The sequence below is a fragment of the Trichechus manatus genome, unplaced genomic scaffold, assembly GCF_000243295.1.
Source record: "Trichechus manatus latirostris isolate Lorelei unplaced genomic scaffold, TriManLat1.0 scaffold00036, whole genome shotgun sequence".
Lineage (NCBI taxonomy): Eukaryota > Metazoa > Chordata > Mammalia > Sirenia > Trichechidae > Trichechus > Trichechus manatus.
The window spans coordinates 12,912,031-12,931,546 of record NW_004443972.1 but is presented as its reverse complement, the minus strand read 5'-3'; the positions used below and the strand labels follow the sequence as shown (position 1 = coordinate 12,931,546).

At 36.3% G+C, this 19,516-nt stretch overlaps 1 protein-coding gene across 3 annotated transcripts in view; it reads left to right on the top strand.

The window, feature by feature from the left end:
• ACVR1C (activin A receptor type 1C) overlaps positions 1 to 19,516 on the top strand; it is a 106,437-nt gene that overhangs the window by 34,991 nt on the left and 51,930 nt on the right. For all 3 annotated transcript variants that reach the window (XM_012555264.2, XM_004375403.1, XM_004375402.1), the window contains exon 2: positions 6,189 to 6,419. In XM_012555264.2, coding sequence (XP_012410718.1) covers positions 6,189 to 6,419 — 231 coding nt within the window. The remainder of the gene's footprint in view (positions 1 to 6,188; positions 6,420 to 19,516) is intronic.

Genomic DNA, 19,516 nt, shown 5'->3' with positions numbered 1-19,516 from the left:
TCCACTATGACTGAGGGATTGAGTCACACTCTGTATGTCCAGCATAATTCAGAGAAGTTGTGAAAATTTTCAGGCTTCTGTTACTTTCCCTCAATTTTCCCAAAACATTCTGCTGATATTTGACAGAACATTAGATTCTCATACCATAAATACAGGACAAGATAAGTAACTTTTAATATTGACTAGAAAAAGATAGTTGGGTCTTTTCACCCACTGAAATATCGGCATGCGAACCTGTCCTGTGCATGCTCATTTTTGTAACTCCAGCTCCCTCTTTTTATTTATCACAGAGAAGGTATTCCTAAAGTTACTTGTATTGAGAACTATGACATAAACTCATAACCTCATAGGACTAGAAAGCTGAAGGGATATTTAGAAATCGAATCCATTTCCTGACCTCATTATTGAGGTCATATGGAGAGATTAGGAGTCCTGGTTGCCCAGTGGTTGAGAGCTTGGGTGCTAACCCAAAGGTCAGCAGTTTGAATCCACCAGCCGCTCCTTGGAAATTCTATGGGGCAGTTCTACTCTGTCCTATAGGGTCGTTGTGAGTTGGAATTGACTCAGCAGCAGTGGGTTGTGTTTTTTTTTTTTTTAAATGGAGAGATTGAGTAACTTGTCTAAAGTCTTAGGTGGTTTGTGGTAGAGGTGGGCTCAAACCTCAGGCTTCATTCAGTGTTGCCGTTGTACTGAGGAAATTCAAAATGGTTAATACTATAATTCAAAATGTGCTGGGCTCTTCCTTTATAAAATTTGAGCCTTGCAACTGGAAGTTTAAGTACTTTGGGGCAATGTAATTAATCCAGCACAAAACCAAACCCGTTGCCGTTGGGCCAATTCCAACTTACAGGGACCCTATGGGACAGAGTAGAACTGCCCCAAAGGGTTTCCAAGGAGTGGCTGGTGGATTCAAACTGCCAACCTTTTGGTTAGCAGCCAAGCTCTTAACCACTGTGCCACCAGGGCTCCAGTGTTACTAATGGTATTTTTTGAAGAATGTTGGGGCTAATGTTATTAATAGTATTTCTGAAGAAGGCGTTCTTTGAAAAGTCACCCTTTTAGTTAATAACTATGCCAATAAGCAAAAAAATGTTAAGCTGATAATTATCCTCCTTTAAAAAAAAAATTTTTTTTTTAATTGGTTCCTGGATAGAATCCCTTCCTCTAGGAGGGTTCCATTTTTTCTCAGCTATAGAAGTGAGACCTTCTGGAACAGGGAATGTATTTGCCACTTTGCACAAAGGAACAATTTTTTTGTGTGTGTGTCGGGTGTATTCACATATTTTTGTTCTGAATTCTCTTGGATATAGCCTCACAAATAGAATTTCTACAAGCTGAATCTCTTTTGAAAGCTCATTTGGCCTAAAATTTTGCATTTCTATTAATGTTACTTTCTTCTTCTGCTCTGTTTTTCCTTATCATTGGGAAAGGCAATGCTTTGAAATGATCACATTACAAGCAAATGAAAATTTAAAAATGAATGGAAAGGGAAGGGAGATACTTGCCTGATTTCCTTTGACACTGTCTGGCTTTCTTTCACGCACATTAGTGCTAGTTGTTCTGGCTTCATTCCTGTTGCCATACTTTTCATATTCAGCTCACTGATGAGCTAGAATTATTCCTTTTGTTAACTCAGAAGCCTGCAAATGATGAAAATATTACATATTCACCAGGTCAAATTTGAGAAATTTTTCTGAATTAAAAAAAAAAATTCTGTTTAATAGTCTGCTCTGAAATTAGGGAAATTGAATAGAGTAAGCTAACATCTGAAAAAGAGGAAAAGGTTTGTGTTAGATATTTATACAGAGCCCTGGCAATAGATATTTGAACATCTAAACCCAAAATGTAGGAAACCTAGGTAATAGGAAACCAACTTATTGAAAATAGTATCTAATCCAAAACAATAAATATTTTCCAAGCAAATGCTTGGCTCTTTAGTAAGAATAGCACATAAATGCAAATTTGGTAAATCTGATGGTTTTTACATTTCTGGTACAATGGTGCTCTTGCCATCACATGTAAATACGGGTGAGAACTTATTTTCTAGCTGATTAGGAAATGTGCACATCCTATGGTTTCATGTGGGTAACAGATGTCTTGGCTTTTACAGACTAATTGGCAAAGGGGGGAAAAGGGGGATACTTAAAGGGGTAGAAGGAGACACAAGACAAGTGTAATCCTCGTTATGGGGGAGAAATCTAACAGATCTCCTTATTATGGATAATTGCCTCCTTCAACTTTATTTGCTATCCTTTTCCATATGACTCAAATACAGTATAATGAGGAAGTATAAAATAAAGAAACATAAGGCTGGACTACTGTCTGCTGACAACCAGATTTATCATGTCATGGAATATCCTAGTATAATTGACTCAAATAGCATCAGTTTAAAAAAAATGAAAGCATAAGTCTCATCACTAATGGAAACGTGTGTTTTAATTGGTGGCACAAGGGTTCTTTGTTGAAGATGGTTGGTATAAATAGTTTAATCATATACCAAATGTGACCATATAGTGGACTCATGGGAAATGAAAAATGTGGGACTAAATATGTCATATCTTAGTTATACATCTTAGGTCCTCTTTAGTCTGCTGTTTGTTTTCCATTGGTGCTATAGTACTGCCAATTGATCCGGAATAAATGGGAACATTTAGCAGATGTTAGAAGCCATTATCATTAACAAATCCTCATTTTTTTCAGTGTTTATCATAGTGTAAAGTTTAAAGTAAGGTGTGTTTTTCTATGCCTTAACTATGTTACTTAAATCCATATTCTTCTGACTGATATTTTTACTTTAAATAGAAGGAAATTCTCATAGCCAATTAAATATTCTGTGAGTAACTACATTACTCCTTGATAATTATTATTATGTAATCATTTTTATGAGAAGCCAGTAGTGCTTCTAAGAGAGAGAAAGTATCAGGTTAAGTACTTGAAGTCTTACACTTAATACAAAATTCAGACAAGGTGAAATGTAAGATTTTGTATGTTAAATGCCGGGCACATAATGCTGACTTCAATTTGACCACCTGTCTCCTCAGAAAATAGGTAGGTAGCATTTGGTTAAAAATTATCAGCTGTGTTTTGAAAGGTTATTAGGAAAATAGAGACCATCTCAATTGGCAATTGTTAATTAATTACGAATGTCATTTTGTTCTATTAGAATTATATTTTATTCACAATTTCTAGAAATCAGTGAGGTGGGAGAATAGTTTCGGTACTTGTCTTTTTTTAAATGGTAGCCTTGGTGGAGTTGCTGAGTGGTGCAAACAGTTAAGCAGTCGACTACTACTGAAAGGTTGGTGGTTACAACCCACCCAGAGGCACCTGAGAAGAGTCATGGCAATTTGCTTCTGAAAGGTCACAGCCTTGAAAGCCCTATGGAGCGGTTCTGTGCTGCACACATGGTCGCCATGAGTCGGAAGTGACAGGATGGCAACCAACAACAACAACATTGGTAGGGTAGAAGAGCATTGGTTGAGTAAACTAAAGACTGTTATGTTAAGTAAGTCACTTGATCTTCTGAGCCTCATTTGCTTGTCTATAAACTAGAAATAATGAAAACTAACTCCTACAGTTGCATTGGGAATTATATGTGATGATGAATGCACATAAAACTAACATGTGTTTAACTGTTGAGTACTTTAGGTTGTTTCCACTCAGTGGATCCATATTCCTTAGTTGCCTTGATTTCCTGCCTCAGATTCTATGGATAATAGAAAACTCCAGGGGACTTTGGTAAGGAGTCTAGTAACAAATGGTTTGAGATTGCATGTCAGGAGAGTCATTCTTCTTCCAGATATCAGCCCCTTAAAATATGAGGGTGAAGAATAGGCACAGAGGGGCAGATTTCTTAATTGTCAAAATATGGATATTTCATGTGCTGAAATTATATATTCATAGAGTCATAAAATGTTGGGAATACATGAAAGTTCAAAATTCCTGGACAAACTGCCCCTACCCCAATTGATTTATCATTTTCAGAGGAAAACACTGAGGCCCTGTGAGGTTAAATGTCTTCTCCAAAGTCAATCAGTGAGTTATTTACAGAGCTAGGACTGGGGCTTTGTCTTTTCCTGAATTATTTGCCAGGCATCATCGCCAGACACCACCACCCTGCTGGGTGAGTGTCTAGAATCTAGCCTGGATCATTAAAAGAATGGAAGCCTTCAGTTCATTCTCGGCAGAGCAGAAGGAGATGCATTTCTTTGTTATGCCTTTTAAGTGATTCATGCACCCTAGTTCATTAACCCATTCCTTTGGCTTACAAACTTATTTCGATTTTTTGCTTAGGGGAACTAGCTTTACCGCTTCCAGTGGTAGAAAGAGACATTGCCACTAATGTTACATAGTGCTTTCTATGTGCCACGCATTGTTCTAAGGGCTTTACATTTATTAACTAATTTATTCTTTACAACAACACTATGAGGAGGTATATGACTCTTATCTTTCATGTAAAGAAATGGAGGCACACAGGGGCCAAGTAATACCCAAGATTATAAAGGTAGTATAATCAAGATTCAAAGGCCTTTGTCAGAGTGGAGTTGGAAGATGGTAAAGAGAGAGATTCCACTGTCAGAAGACATCTGAGTGAATGGATTCCCACTGTGCCCTCTCTCATGAAAGGAAATGGCCTTGAATACCATGTTCAAAATCACCTAGATTTTATATAGCTAGCTCTACTGAATCCCAAACAATCTAGAATACAAGGTCCTACTATAACATAAATATTGATCAAAGAGTACATTTATTTATGTTGATTAGTACTAGAATAAATAGGGGGAGTGAGCTATTATGTTTGGTCCAATACTGAGAACAAAATAGTATTTTATTTTCTCGTATTTCTTTTAGCTTGTACTAATAAAAATGTTTAGAAGAATGGTACTTAATACCAGCCAAGAAAAATATATAAAAAAAAGAACACTTTTTTTCCTAATTAATATATGATTTCTTCTTACTTACCCAGTTACATGGGAGTATTATTGTTTTTGCTCCTATATTTGTATTTGAGTTGAGCATAAAAATTGCCATTTATGTATAAAATATTTTAGAGCTATAAAATCACCTCAGATTTGAGTGGTAGCAATTCAAAGACTTCAGTTTCAGTAAAAGTTATTGTATGGTAAACTTTGGACATTTGGATAATTGATAGTTGTGGGACCAGTTACAATTTAATGAAAAGTTCATTAAAGTAGTAATACAAAAGGCTGATTTAGGATTGTACTATTTTAAAACACTATATTAAATAAAATTGAAATTAACTGCTCACAACCACTGTACTGTTTATGCTGACAAGTATTTTACATTAAAAACTGAGAAGTATTGCACTGCTTTGAACATCACATGAGTTAATGTGTGGTGTTTGTGTGCGTGGGGAGGGGGGCAGTGAGGAATGTTAAGGAGACGTGTGAACAGATTAATTTAGCAAAGTCTAATTTTTTAAAAATTATATTGTATAGATGTGTTAAACTTTATTATTATTGTGCTTTCCTTTATGGAATAGGTGTGTTCATTAAATAAAAATGCCTGAAGGTCATGGTGTATGTTCAGTTGACTCTCATTTTAAGGGAGAAGTATAATGGTTTATCAATGCCTTAAAGTTACTATGACAAAAACAGTAATGTTAGAATATCACAGAATATAAATGTAAAGAATCACGATGATTGTTTTTGGAGCTGTAAATATCCCTGATTAGTTTTGTGTTTAGCACATCTGATTAAAAAATTAAAGGGAAAAAGAGTAAATGAACAGAACACACTGAACTGTTTGGTTACAGAGCCACCACAACCACACTTTATACTCTACAAATCATGCTGGATATCTCCCCTTGGTTGCTGTGATACTGTTTCCCAGCATTTCATTGGAGCAATTGATTTTAAAATGAACCTATTTGCAGATAAGCAGGAGGGATTTAGAGCCTGGATGAGATAAATATTTTAAAATATAGTAAATACTGAATAATTTTACAAAAGTACAATAAATAGTGAGTGATAACTGAGCAGCCTGTTTAACGAAACGTGACTGAGAGAGCAATAACACAGCATTAGGGCATGCTTATCAAGTCCTGTTTATTTAAACCCTTCCTCAGTTTTCATTAAGCTTGAATTTCTATGTACTCATTTTGTATTATGAAACAAATTTTCAGGTTTTCTTTTTGCATTTTAAAGCTTTTTGCTTACATTTTCCAGGATTGAAGTGTGTGTGTCTTTTGTGTGATTCTTCAAACTTTACCTGCCATACGGAAGGAGCATGTTGGGCTTCAGTCATGCTAACCAACGGAAAAGAACAGGTGATCAAGTCTTGTGTCTCTCTCCCAGAATTAAATGCTCAAGTCTTCTGTCATAGTTCCAACAATGTTACCAAAACTGAATGCTGCTTCACAGATTTTTGTAACAACATAACACTGCACCTTCCAACAGGTAAGGGGTTCATCTTTGTTCATTTCACATTTAATTTTATTCTTGGGAAATTATAAGCATGGTAGAAAGCAAACTGTCTTATGTTTCTTTAAATAAGAAAATGTGTTTCACAGTTCTTTTTTTTTTTGGTTTGTTTTTGGCTGGAAAAATTCTCTAAAACCGAAATAAGAGCCATCAGATGAATAGACATATGTACACCCATGTTCATTGCAGCATTATCCACTATAGCAAAAAGATGGAAACAACCTAAGTGGCCATCAACAGAAAAATGGATAAACAAAGTATGTATATACACACAATGGAATACTAATGCAATGATAAAGAACAATCATGAATCCGCGAAACATCTCAGAATGTGAATGCATCTGGAGGGCATTATGCTGAGTGAAATAAGTCAATCACAAAAGGACAAATATTGTATAAGACCCTATTATAAAACACCCAAGAAAAGGTTTACACACAGAAAAAAAAAAAACAATCTTTGATGGTTACGAGGGAAAGGAGGGGTGGGGAGGGGAATCACTAACTAGATAGTAGACAAGTGTGTTAACTTTGGTGAAAGAGAAGACAGCATATAGTATAGGGGAAGTTGGCACAACTTGACCAAGGGAAAGTCACAGAAGCTTCATAGACACATCCAAACTCCCTAAGGGACTGAATTACTGGGCTGAGGGCTGGAAACCATGGTCTTGTGGTACATCTAGCTCAACTGACATAACATAGTTTATAAAGAAAATGTTCTACATCCTTCTTTGGTGAGTAGCGTCTGGGGTCTTAAAAGCTTGTAAGCGGCCATCCAAGACACATCTATTGGTCCTATCGTGTTTGGAGCAAAGGAGAATGAAGAAAGCCAAAGACACAAGGAAAATATTAGTCCAAAGGACTAATGGGCCACAACTAGCACCAGCATGAGCCCAGAAGAACTAGATGGTGCCTGGCTACCACTACCGACCACTCTGATAAGGATCAAGATAGAAGGTCTTGGACAGAGTGGGAGAAAAATGTAGAACAAAATTCAAATTCATGAAAAAACCACCAGACTTACTGGTCTGACAGAGACTGGAGGAACCCCGGAGACTATAGCCCCTAGACACCCTGCTAACTCAGAACTGAAGCTACTCCCAAAGTCCACCTTTCATCCAAAGATTAGACAGGCCTATAAAACAAACAATAACACATGTGAGGAATGTGCTTCTTAATTCAGTCAAGTATACAAGACCAAATGGGCAACATCTGTCCAAAAGCAAAGATGAGAAGGCAGGAAGAGATAGGAAAACTGGACGAATGAACATGGAGAACCCAGCCAGGGTGGAAAGGGAAATGGAGAGAGTGCTGACACATTGTGGGGATTGCAACCAATGTCACGAAATAATTTGTATATAAAAATTTTGAATTAAAAAAAAATTACAGCCTAGAAAACCCTGTGGGACAGTTCTACTCTGTTACATGTGGTCACTATGAATGGAAATTGACTCAATAACACTTAACATCAGTGAATTTAACACTAATTTCTAATGGTTAATCATTGTGACTTTTAATTTTATAAAATATTGGTCTTTATATTTTTAAGTTTTTAACATTATTACAATATTTTAAAACACCACTCTACATTAATAAGCAAATATTTTAATTTGTTTAGCAACGATGAGATGTTTAAAATAAACTAAATAGCAACTTTATGTAGTATATGAACTTTCAATAGATTCCAATAAACTTCAGGAAAATTCTCTAAAACGTTGTTGGGTGGAATATTTTTCTTAAAAATTGCACAACAGTGTCAAAACAGTGACAACAGCATAACAACTTTGATGAAATCTGTCCATGCGAATTGTATTTTTTGAAGTGATTAATGGACTTAAAGTAAAATGTAAATTGTCATGGGTTCTTTCAGAGAAAGAAGTTGAAATGTATACTCCATTGAGATATAAAAAAGAAAGACAAAAATGAAACTAAAAATAAAATATTGTCAACTTTTATGGAGACAGATCCCTTTTTTTTTCATGGGTATCTCCTGCATATCACCTCCATCTTCCCACACTCAAATGAGAGCACTCATTAGCAGAGAGAGAAAGAAAGGAATTAGACCCTTCATTATTCTTTGTTGTTAAGATATATTCCTATCTTTTCCCCAATTTTATGGTCTTTCATCCCAGTTCACAATGTTACTGAAAATATTAATCTCATCATTTATTGGCAATCTGGAATCTGAAACTTTGGAAGATGTTAAGGCATATAATTCTGAATTAAAAACTAGTTTATGACATGAAAATTTTCCTGTTAGTGAATGTTTTAAAATATTTATTAATATAGTAATTATTGAATGTTTATTGATGTGTTAATATCTATACACACACACACACACTTTTCCCTATGAATTAACAATTTAAGGTACTGTTATCCAATCTTCGGGCATTCATATACCACTAGAACAATATACCACCATAGTATTTTTTACCTATTTTTAAAATAAATGAACTACCAGTTTTCCACTTACAAAAATTTATTTTATACAGGAACTTGATATAACCACCACAAACAAAAAAACAGCTTTACTGTTTAGCAGAGGAGGCAAATCTCTTCATTAGTCTGTGGTAGTGGCCTCTTTAACATGTCCTATCAATAATGAGTTACTCACAACACCACATTCTGCCAGTCATCAGGGGCACAAGACACTATTTTGACTACAACAGATGTCTTGAATAACAAGATGCTTTATATGCAGTTGGGCAAATTAAAGTTACTTAGTACAGCTAGAAAGTGTTCCTTTCCAATCCAACTATAAATTCCCCCTTGGTGCTGAGAAGCCTATGGTCCTACCCCTAAGACCAGTCAAGACTCAGTCTCTCTTTAAAAATCAACTTTATTGAGGTGTAATTTATACATAATAAAATGTGTACCATCATGTGTCTGTCAGTTTGTTTTACTGTGATGGTTTGCGTGTTACTGTGATACTGGAAGCTTTGGCACCAGTATTTCAAATACCAACAGGGTCACCTTTGTGGACAGGTTTCACTGGAGCTTCCAGACTAAGACAGACTAAGAAGAAGGACGTGGCAGTTTACTTCTGAAAAAATTGGCCTGTGAAAACCTTATGAATAGCAGCAGAACATTGTCTGATGTAGTGCTGGAAGATGAACCCCTCAGGTTGGAAGGCACTCAAAATATGACTGAGGCAGAGCTGCCTCCTCAAAATAGAGTTAACCTTAGTGATGTGGATGGAGTCAAATTTTCAGGATCTTCATCTGCTGATGTGGCATGACTCAAAATGAGAAGAAGCAACTGCAAACATCCATTAATAGTCGGAACGTGGAATGTACGAAGTATGAGCCCAGGAAAATTGAAAGTCATTAAAAATGAAATGGAATGCATAAACATCCATATCCTAGGCATTAGTAAGCTGAAATGGAATTGGCCATTTTGAATTAGACAATCATATGTTCTACTATGCCGAGAATGACGATGAAGAATGGTGTCGCATTCATCGTCAAGAAGAACATTTCAAGATCTATCCTGAAGTACAGTGCTGTCGGTGATAGGATAATATCCATATGCCTACAAGGAAGACCAGTTAATACAACTGTTATTCAAATTTACACACCAACCACTCAGGCCAAAGATGAGGAAATTGAAGATTTTTAGCAACTTTCACAGTCTGAAATTGATCAAACATACAATCAGGATGCATTGATAAATATTGGTAATTGGAATGTGAAAGTTGGAAACAAAGAAGAAGGATTGGTAGCTGGGAAAATATGACCTTGGTGATAGAAATGATGCCAAATTGCATGATAGAATTTTGCAAGACCAACCACTTCTTCACTGCAAATACCTTTTTTCAACAACATAGACAGGGACTATACATGTGGACCTTGCCAGATGGAATACACAGGAATCAAATTGATTACATTTGTGGAAAGAGATGATGGAAAAGCTCAATATCATCAGTCAGAGCAAGGCCAGGGCCTGACTGTGGAACAGACCATCAATTGCTCTTATGCAAGTTCAAGTTGAAGCTAAAGAAAATTAGAACAAGTCCACGACAGCCAAAGTACGACCTTGAGTATATCCCACCTGAATTTAGAGACCATCTCAAGAAGAGATTTGATGCGTTGAACACTAAGGACCAAAGAGCAGTCGAGTTGTGGGATGACATCAAGGACATCACACATGAAGAAAGCAAAAGGTCATTAAAAATTCAGGAAAGAAAGAAAAGACCAAAATGGATGTCAGAAGAGACTCTGACACTTGCTCTTGAACGTAGAGTAGCTAAAGCGAATGGGAAGAAACGATGAAGTAAAAGAGCTGAACAGAAGATTTCAAAGGGCAGCCCAAAAAGACAAAGTAAAGTGTTATAATGAAATGTGCAAAACATCTGGAGTTAGAAAACCAAAAGGGAAGAACACTCTTGGTTATTTCTTGAGCTGAAAGAACTGAAGAAAAAATTCAAGCTTCGAGTTGCAGTATTGAAGGATTCAATGGGCAAAATATTGAATGACATAGGAAGCATCAAAAGAAAATGGAAGGAATACACAGAGTCACTGTACGAAAAAGAACGAGTCGATGTTCAGCCATTTCAGGAGGCAACATATGATCAAGAATCAATGACAATGAAGGAAGACATTCAAGCTGCACTGAAGACATTGGAGAAAAACAAGGCTCCAGGAATTGACGGAATACCAATTGAGATGTTTCAACAAACACATGTAAAGCTGGAAGAACTCACTTGTCTATGTCAATAAATTTGGAAGAGAGCTGCCTGGCCAACCAACTGAAAGAGATCCATATTTGTGCCCATTCCAAAGAAAGGTGATCCAACAGAATGCAGAGATCATCAAACAGTATCATTAATATCACATACAAGTAAAATTTTGCTGAAAATCATTCAAAAGCAGTTACAGCAGTACATCGACAGGAAACTGCCAGAAATTCAAGCCTGATTCAGAAGAGAACGTGGAACTAGGGATATCATTGCTGATGTCAGATGGATCATGGCTGAAAGTAGAGAATATCAGAAAGATGTTTGCCTGTGTTTTATTCACTATGCAAAGGCATTAGACTGTATGGATCATAACAAATTATGGATAACATTGGGAGGAATGGGAATTCCAGAACACTTAATTGTGCTCATGAGGAACCTGTACTTAGACCAAGAGGCAGCCGTTCAAACAGAACAAGGGGATACTGTGTGGTTTAAAGTTGAGAAAGGTGTCAGGGTTGTATCCTTTCACCATACTTATTCTATCTGTGTGCTGAGCAAATAATCCAAGAAGTTGGACTATAAGAAGAACAGGGTATCAGGAATAACAATCTGTGATATGCAGATGACACAACCTTGCTTGCTGAAAGTGAAGACTTGAAGCACTTACTGATGAAGATCAAAGACCACAGCCTTCAGTATGGATTACTCCTCAACATAAAGAAAACAAAATCGTCACAACTGGACTAATAAGCAACATCATGATAAACGGAGAAAAGACTGAAGTTGTCAAAGATTCCATTTTACTTGGATCCATAATCAATACCCATGGAAGCAGCAGTCAAGAAATCAAATGATGCATTGCATTTGCGAATCTGCTGCAAAAGACCTCTTTAAAGTGTTAAAAAGCACAGATGTCACTTTAAGGACTAAGGTACGTTTGACACAAGCCATGGTGTTTTCAGTCACCTCATATGCATGTGAAAGCTGGACAATGAATAAGGAAGACCACAGAAGAATTGATGCCTTTGAATTATGGTGTTGTCGAAGAATGTTGGACATACCATGGATTGCCAGAAGAAAGAACAAATCTGTCTTGGAAGAAGTACAACCAGAATTCTCCTTAGAAGCAAGGATGGCGAGACTTATCTCACATACTTTGGACATGTTATCAGGAAGGGCCAGTCCTTGGAGAAGGACATCATTCTTGGTAGAGGGTCATCAAAAAAGAAATACCTTCAATGAGATGGATTAACACAGCCGAAACAGTGGGCTCAAGCATAATCACGATTGTGAGGATGGCGCGGGACTGGGCGGTGTTTCGTTCTGTTGTACTGTACATAGGGTTGCTGTGAGTTGGAACCGACTCAACAGCACCTAACAACAAAACAACAAAATGTGCACAGTTTAAATATATAGTTTGATGAGTTTTGACAGATACATACACCCATGTAACAACTGCCATGTTTCCATCATCTCACAATATTTTCCGTCAATCCTCACTTCCACCAGGGCCAGACAACTGATCTGTTTTCTATCACTGTAGACCAGGCTTATTTTTCCTAGATTTTCATATAGAGGAAGTCATATGGAATGTATTACTGTGTGTTTGATTTCTTTCACTCAGCATAATGATTTGGCGATCTATTCATGTTTTGGGGTATATCAGTAGTTTCTTCCTTCTGCTGGGTAGTATCCCATTATATGAACATAAAAGAACCCGTGATTCCGATTCATAGCCACCTACAGGACAGAGTAGAATTGCCCCATAGGGGTTCCAAGGCTGTAAATCTTTAAGGAAGCTGACTGCCACATATTTCTCCCTATGAGTGACCAGTGGGTTCCAACCACCCACCTTTCAGTAATCAACCAAGTGCTTAACCACCGTGCCACCAGGGCTCCTATATGGATATATTACAGTGTTTTCATCCATTCAGGCATTAAGCATTCAGATTGTTTTCTATTTGGGGGTATCAGTAATAAAATAAAGGAGCCCTGTTAGTGAAATATTTAAGTGATTGACTGCCAACCACAGAAGGTCAGTGGTTCAAACCCACCCAGTGGCTTCACAGGAGAAAAGACCTGGAAGTCTGCTCCCGTGAACATTACAGCCTATGAAACCCTATGGGGCAGTTCTACTGTCATATAGGGTTGCTATGAGTCAGAATCAACTTGATGACACCCAACAACAAGAAGTAACAAAACTACTATGAACATTCATGTACAAGTCTTTGACTGGATATATGTTTTAATTTCTCTTGAGTACATACCTAGGAATAGAATTGCAGGGTTATATAAGTGTTTATTCAACTTTATAAACTCTCTGAAACAGTTCAAAGTGGATTATAGCATTTTACGTCCCCACCAGAAATGTATGATAGTTTCACTTCCTCCATATACTTGCCAACACTTGGTGTAATCAGTCTTTTTGATTTCAGCCGTTCAAGTGGTTGTTTAGTGGTATTTCATTGTGGTTTTAACTTGCATTTCCCTGATGGTTTACGATGTTATGTTTTCATTTGAACATTGACCATGATTATATCTTCTTTTGTAAAGTGTCTATTCAAATCCCTTGTACATTAAAAAAAAGAAAAAAAAGGTTCATTTATGCTCTTATGGTTGAATTGTAAGAGTTTTTTATAGATTCAAATACAATCCCTTTTTGTGATTATGTTTTTACATTCTGTGAATTGCTGTTTTGTTTTCTTGAAAGTATCTTTCTCCTAGCAGGAAATTTAAATTTTGGTGAAATCTTATTTATCTTTTTTTTTTTTTGATGGTTTGTATGCTTCATATTCTATCAGAGAAATCTCTATCTATCCAATGGTCATAAAAATTATTAAGTTTTCTTATGGAAGATTTATCATTTTAGTTTTTACGTTTATATCTATGTTCAGTTTCAAATTAATTTTTGTTATTATGTGAGGTTAAGGTGGCGTTTCATTTTATTTTGTATACATATGCAGTGTTCCATCATCATTTGTTGAAAAGTCTATCTTTTCTCCATCCAATTACCTTGACTGTTTAGTTGAAAATGAAGTGACTATGTATGTGTGGGTGTATTTCTGGCCTTTTAATTGTTTGGTTATTCTATATGTCTATCACATGATCTTAATTATTGTAGCTTTATAGTAAGTACTGAAATAAGATACTGTGACCCCTTCAACTTTGTTCTCCTTTTTCAAAATTGATTTTGCTATTCTAAGTCCTTCACATTTCCATTTAAATTTTAGAATCATCTTGACAATTTCTACAAGAATTTTTTTTTGATTTTGATAAGTGAGTTGAATATATAGATTAATTTGGAGAGAATAGTCATTTTAATAATATTTAATCTTTTGATTCATGACCATGTTATGTATTTCCATTTATTCAGTTCTTCTTTAACTACTCTTAGCAGTGTTTTGTAGTTTTCAGTGAACAGGCCTTGTACATATTTTGTTGTATTTATCTCTAAGTATTGGCGTTCTTTGGATGCTACCTTGAGTGGTATTTTCTAAACATCTCAATTTCTAAATGTTTATTCTAGTATATGAAAATAAACTTGATTTTTGTATGCAGACTCTATGTCCTAAAAGCTGAAATAATATATTAATTCTAGTAGCTTTGTTTCTTTTTTTTGTAGATTCTTTGGCATTTGCTACGTACACAATAATCTTATTTGTGAATACAGATGCTTTTATTTATTCTATTCTGATATATATACCTTTATCTTTTCTTTCTTTTTTTCCCCCTTTCCTTATTGCACTAGATAGGACCTCCAGTATGATGTTGAAGTTAAACAGGAGTGATGAGAATGAAGATTCTTGCTTTTTTCTTTGTCCTAGGAGGAATGTGCTCAGTCTTTCGTCATTTTAAATATGTTGTTAGCTATAGGTTTTTTGTAGATGCCAGTTATCAATTGATGGAATTCTCTTTTATTCCTAGTTAGGTGAGAATTTTATCATGAATGGATATTAATTTTTTTAAAGTGTTTTCATAAATCTATTGAGATTATCAGGTGATTTTTCTTTTTTAGACCGTTGATATGATGGATTACATAAATTAATTTTCAAATGTCGAACCAAACTTGCATTCCCAGTTTAAAACACACTTGGTTTTGATGTATTATTTTTTTTTTCTATATATTGCTAGATTCCATTTGTTGATATTTTATTGTGGGTTTTTTGCATCTATGTCCATGAGGGATACTGGTCTGTAGCTTTCCTTTTTTACAGTGTTTTGCCTAGTTTTGGAGTCATAATAATCCAATAATAGTTGTTGAATTTATTAGCATAAAATTATTGATAATATTCCCTTATTATCTTTTCCATATCTCTTGGGTATGTAGTGATAATCATTCTTTCATTTCTGATAATGACAATTTGTGTCTTTTTTTCCCCCCAATCAATCTGGCTAGAGATTTATCAACTTCACTGATTTTTTATTATTCCCTTCTATTTGTTTACTGTGGGTTTAATTAGTTTTTCTTCTGTCTCTGTCTTTTTATTTAAAGTGGTTTTCTTGGAGACAGGATATAGCTGGGTTTCACATTCAGTTTGACAATCTCTGCCTTATAATTGGAATGTTAAACCACTTACATTTAATGTAATTATTGATCTGGTTGGGTTTAAATCTACCACTGGTTATTTGTTTTTTCTTTGTTCCATATGTTATTCCTTCCTTTTTTCTTCTTTTCCTGCTATATTTTGGATTAATTGCACATTTTTTACTATTCCTTTTTTATCCGCTATTGGTTTATTCACTTAAAAGAGACAATATATTTTAAAACAGATACAGCAAAATATTTTTTTAATGATTCACCTTGCCACTCACCGGTCTCCCCAAATTAGACTCTTAAAAATGTCCAGCCTAATTAAACTCCTCAAATTTGTCTCTCCCTCTTGGTGCCTCTATTGGTAAATGTCACAATTCTTCCTTTCATTGTTTCTCTTTTCTGCATAGCTCCTTTATTTGTTTCTTCATTCATTTTTCTTTCCTAACAGCTGCCAGTCTGCCTACCATGCTATTGTTATACTGCTTAGCAGGCCATCTGTGGCTTTCATCTTAACAATTTCAAGTACTTCTGTTTAAATTTTATAAGCTTTGAGATGCCATGTGTTTCGATTAAGAAGGGGTAACCTTATACATATTTTTAAAATTCATTTTCAAAATAAATGCATGTTTAATCTAAATAATTCAAACAATTAGCAGCATGTGGAATAAAAGAGTAAATCTTCCAGTTTCTCCTTTACACCACCTCTATTTCTTCCAGCCACATTCCCTGGAGGTAACTTCTAGTTAACAGTATATGTATACTTCAAGACCTTTCCCTTGCATCTGTGTGGGTAGCTAGATCTATTGGTTCTAAATGTGTGTGGAGGGGTGTTTTTATTTTTACCCAAATGGGATTATACTATACAAAGTTTTTGGCAACTTGTTTTTTCCACTTAATATTTGAGGGACCTTTTTCTATGTCAACATGTATGGATTGATCCCTTTCATTGGAGGAGCTATACAGAATAGTAAACATATACATGAGGAGGAAGTTTTTTATCATGGTATTTGTAGATTTAATAACATAGCAGTCCTTGGGGCTCCTCTCTGTAATGGAGGAACTGAATATGCTATACTCAGATATTCCTATTTCTGATTCCAGTGGCTTCCCAATTACCTCCTTTGAAAAGAATTTTCTTCCTACAGAATTAGGCCCAGCTGAGTATATGTTTTACCATTTCCTAAAGGATCAGTTCTCACTGTTACGCAGTGTGTGGCTAATACTCAATCTCACAAAGGTGGACTTCATGTAATGTTTCACAGTTTGCTTTAGAATTGTATGCTTTTCGTAGCTTAGTGACATCTTGCTGTTTGTTGTTTTAGTGTTTAATCATTAGGATGCTAAAATTTGTCCATAATGAAAGAAACTCCCTGTGTGCGTATGTGTGTGTGTGTGTATCTATCTCTTATGTCCAACACCTCACTTTAATGATTGTTAACATTTGGCTGTATTACTTTCACTCTATTTGTGTTGTATAACCATTTGAAAATAAGTTTCAGGCAATAAATTTTGTGTCTGTCCTTATCTTTTATGAGACACCACTCAGAAAGGATTAGGATTAGGGCCTACCCTACTCTGGTATGACTTTGTTAATTTAACTGATAACATCTGCAAAGAAAAACCTAATTCCTCCAAAAAGCCAAACTAGTTGCTATCAAGTTGACTTGGACTCACAGTGACCCCACATGTGTCAGAGTAGAACTGAGCTCCATAGGATTTTCAATGGCTGATTATTTGGAAGTAGATCTCCAGGCCTTTCTTCCAAGATGCCTCTGGGTGGACTCGGACCTCCAACCTTTCAATTAGCAACTGAGTACATTGACTGTTTGCACCACCCAAGGAACCCAATTTCCCCAAACATGGTGACATCCACTGGTGCAGAGGTTAGGACTTCAATGTATCTTTTTTGGGGGTACACTTCAATCTGTAACAGCCATATTTGCTTTAGCGTTCTTTCTCTTTGTTTAATCTTTCTCTGTATGTGTGCGTGCATGTGTGTGTATGTTGTTGTTGTTAGCTGCTGTTGAGTTGCCCCTGACTCATGGTAACCTCATGCACAGTGGAACAAAATGCTCCCCATTCCTGCACCATCCTCGTGATCGTTTGCTAATTGGACAATTGTGATCTATAGGGCTTCCATTGACTGATTTTTGGAAGTACATCTCTAGGCCATTTTTCCTAGTCTGTCTTAGTCTGGAAGCTCCACTGAAACTTGTTCAGCATCACAGCAACACAAGCCTCTGTGGACAGATGGGTGATGGCTACTCATGAAGTACATTGATTGGGAATTGAAACCTGGTCTCCTGCATAGAAGGTGAAAATTCTACCATTGAACCACCAGTGCCTCATGTACAGATATGTATATACATGCACAGTAATTTTTCTGCATTAGTTGAGAGTAAGTTGTTAAACGAATAATTTCTTTTACAAGGATCAGCACAAAGCTAGTTACTATGAGGCAGAGGTTAAAGACGTCCAAGCTGCTGTACCACTCCATCATCTCTAACATCAACTACTGCCTCTACCCTCAGTACTCTCCCTCCTGTCTTTGGGTTCTCTAATTCACTGCAACGTCTCACAAAACTCACGAACCGTATAAAGGAAATGGCTCATGTGGTTGTGGAGGCTGGCAAGTCCCAAATTAGTGGGTCAGGCGTAGGCTTCTTCGAACCCAAGTGGCTGCAGGAGCTGATGAACCCAAACTGGCAGTTCAGATCACAGGCTGCTTGGCTCACAAACCTGCAGAAGCTGGTGAATCAGGTCACATGATAGGCCACCAGCCAAAGAGGCTGTGGAGGCCGGCGAATCCCAGAATCAGCAGGTCAGACAGCAGGCCTCTGGGGAGGTCAACTGATCATGAACCCGACACAGAATCCAGATGCAGAGAGAGACAGAGCCTCGCCAGGACACACACATGTATCTCAGATGAAGGCCAAACCCCAGGGAAGAGCATAACTTTAGTAAGGGTGGAGCTTGAGTCACGCCCTCCTGCAAGGCTACAACCCAGTACACAGCATATACCAATCTTGTCTCATCAACATGCAGAGGTCAGCATCCACAACACGTGAAATGGAGGACAACCATACAATCCTGGAAATTATGGCCTAGCCAAGGTGACACATAACCCCAACCATCACAGGTTCCATATACCTTGTTTGCATAGTCTCACTCAATCATTGTGTATGAGTCACAAAGAGCAGGGCTAGAAGGGCCGTAGTAGGCAGTTATAGGCTTCATGTTCTTTTACCCCTAAATATTTCCTAATATTTTCCTGAGAAAGTATATACTTCTTAAAAACAAGGGCACTCTCTTACATAATAACAGTGCGATTATCAAAATTATCATTGTTACAATGCTAGTATCTAATCCATGTTCCATATTCATATTTGTGCTAATTTTTTTAATAATGCCCTTTATAACAATTTTTTTTTTCTGTTCCAGGATCCAATTCAACTAAAGTTGCCATGTAACTTTAGTCTCTTAATCTGAAATAATACCACAGCCTTTCTTTAACTTTCCTGACATTCTCCCTTGTAAAGTTGCTCCTTTTATCTTTGTGATTCATAAGCAAGTTATAGGAAGATACTCAGAGACTATATAAATATTCTGTTCCTCATTAAACTTTTACCTACGAGTTTTAGCATCTATTGAAATTTATTTTTATCTGAAAGATGATTATTATTATTGCTGCAAAATGTTAATTTTCCAGCTCCATCATTCTTTCTACCTTTTTTTTTTATTGTCAGTCAGGTGAAGGCTTACAGAACAAATAGTTTCTCATTAAACAGTAGTACACATATTGTTTTATGACATTGGTTAACAACCCCACAACATGTCAACCCTCTAACTTCTCAACCTTTTTTA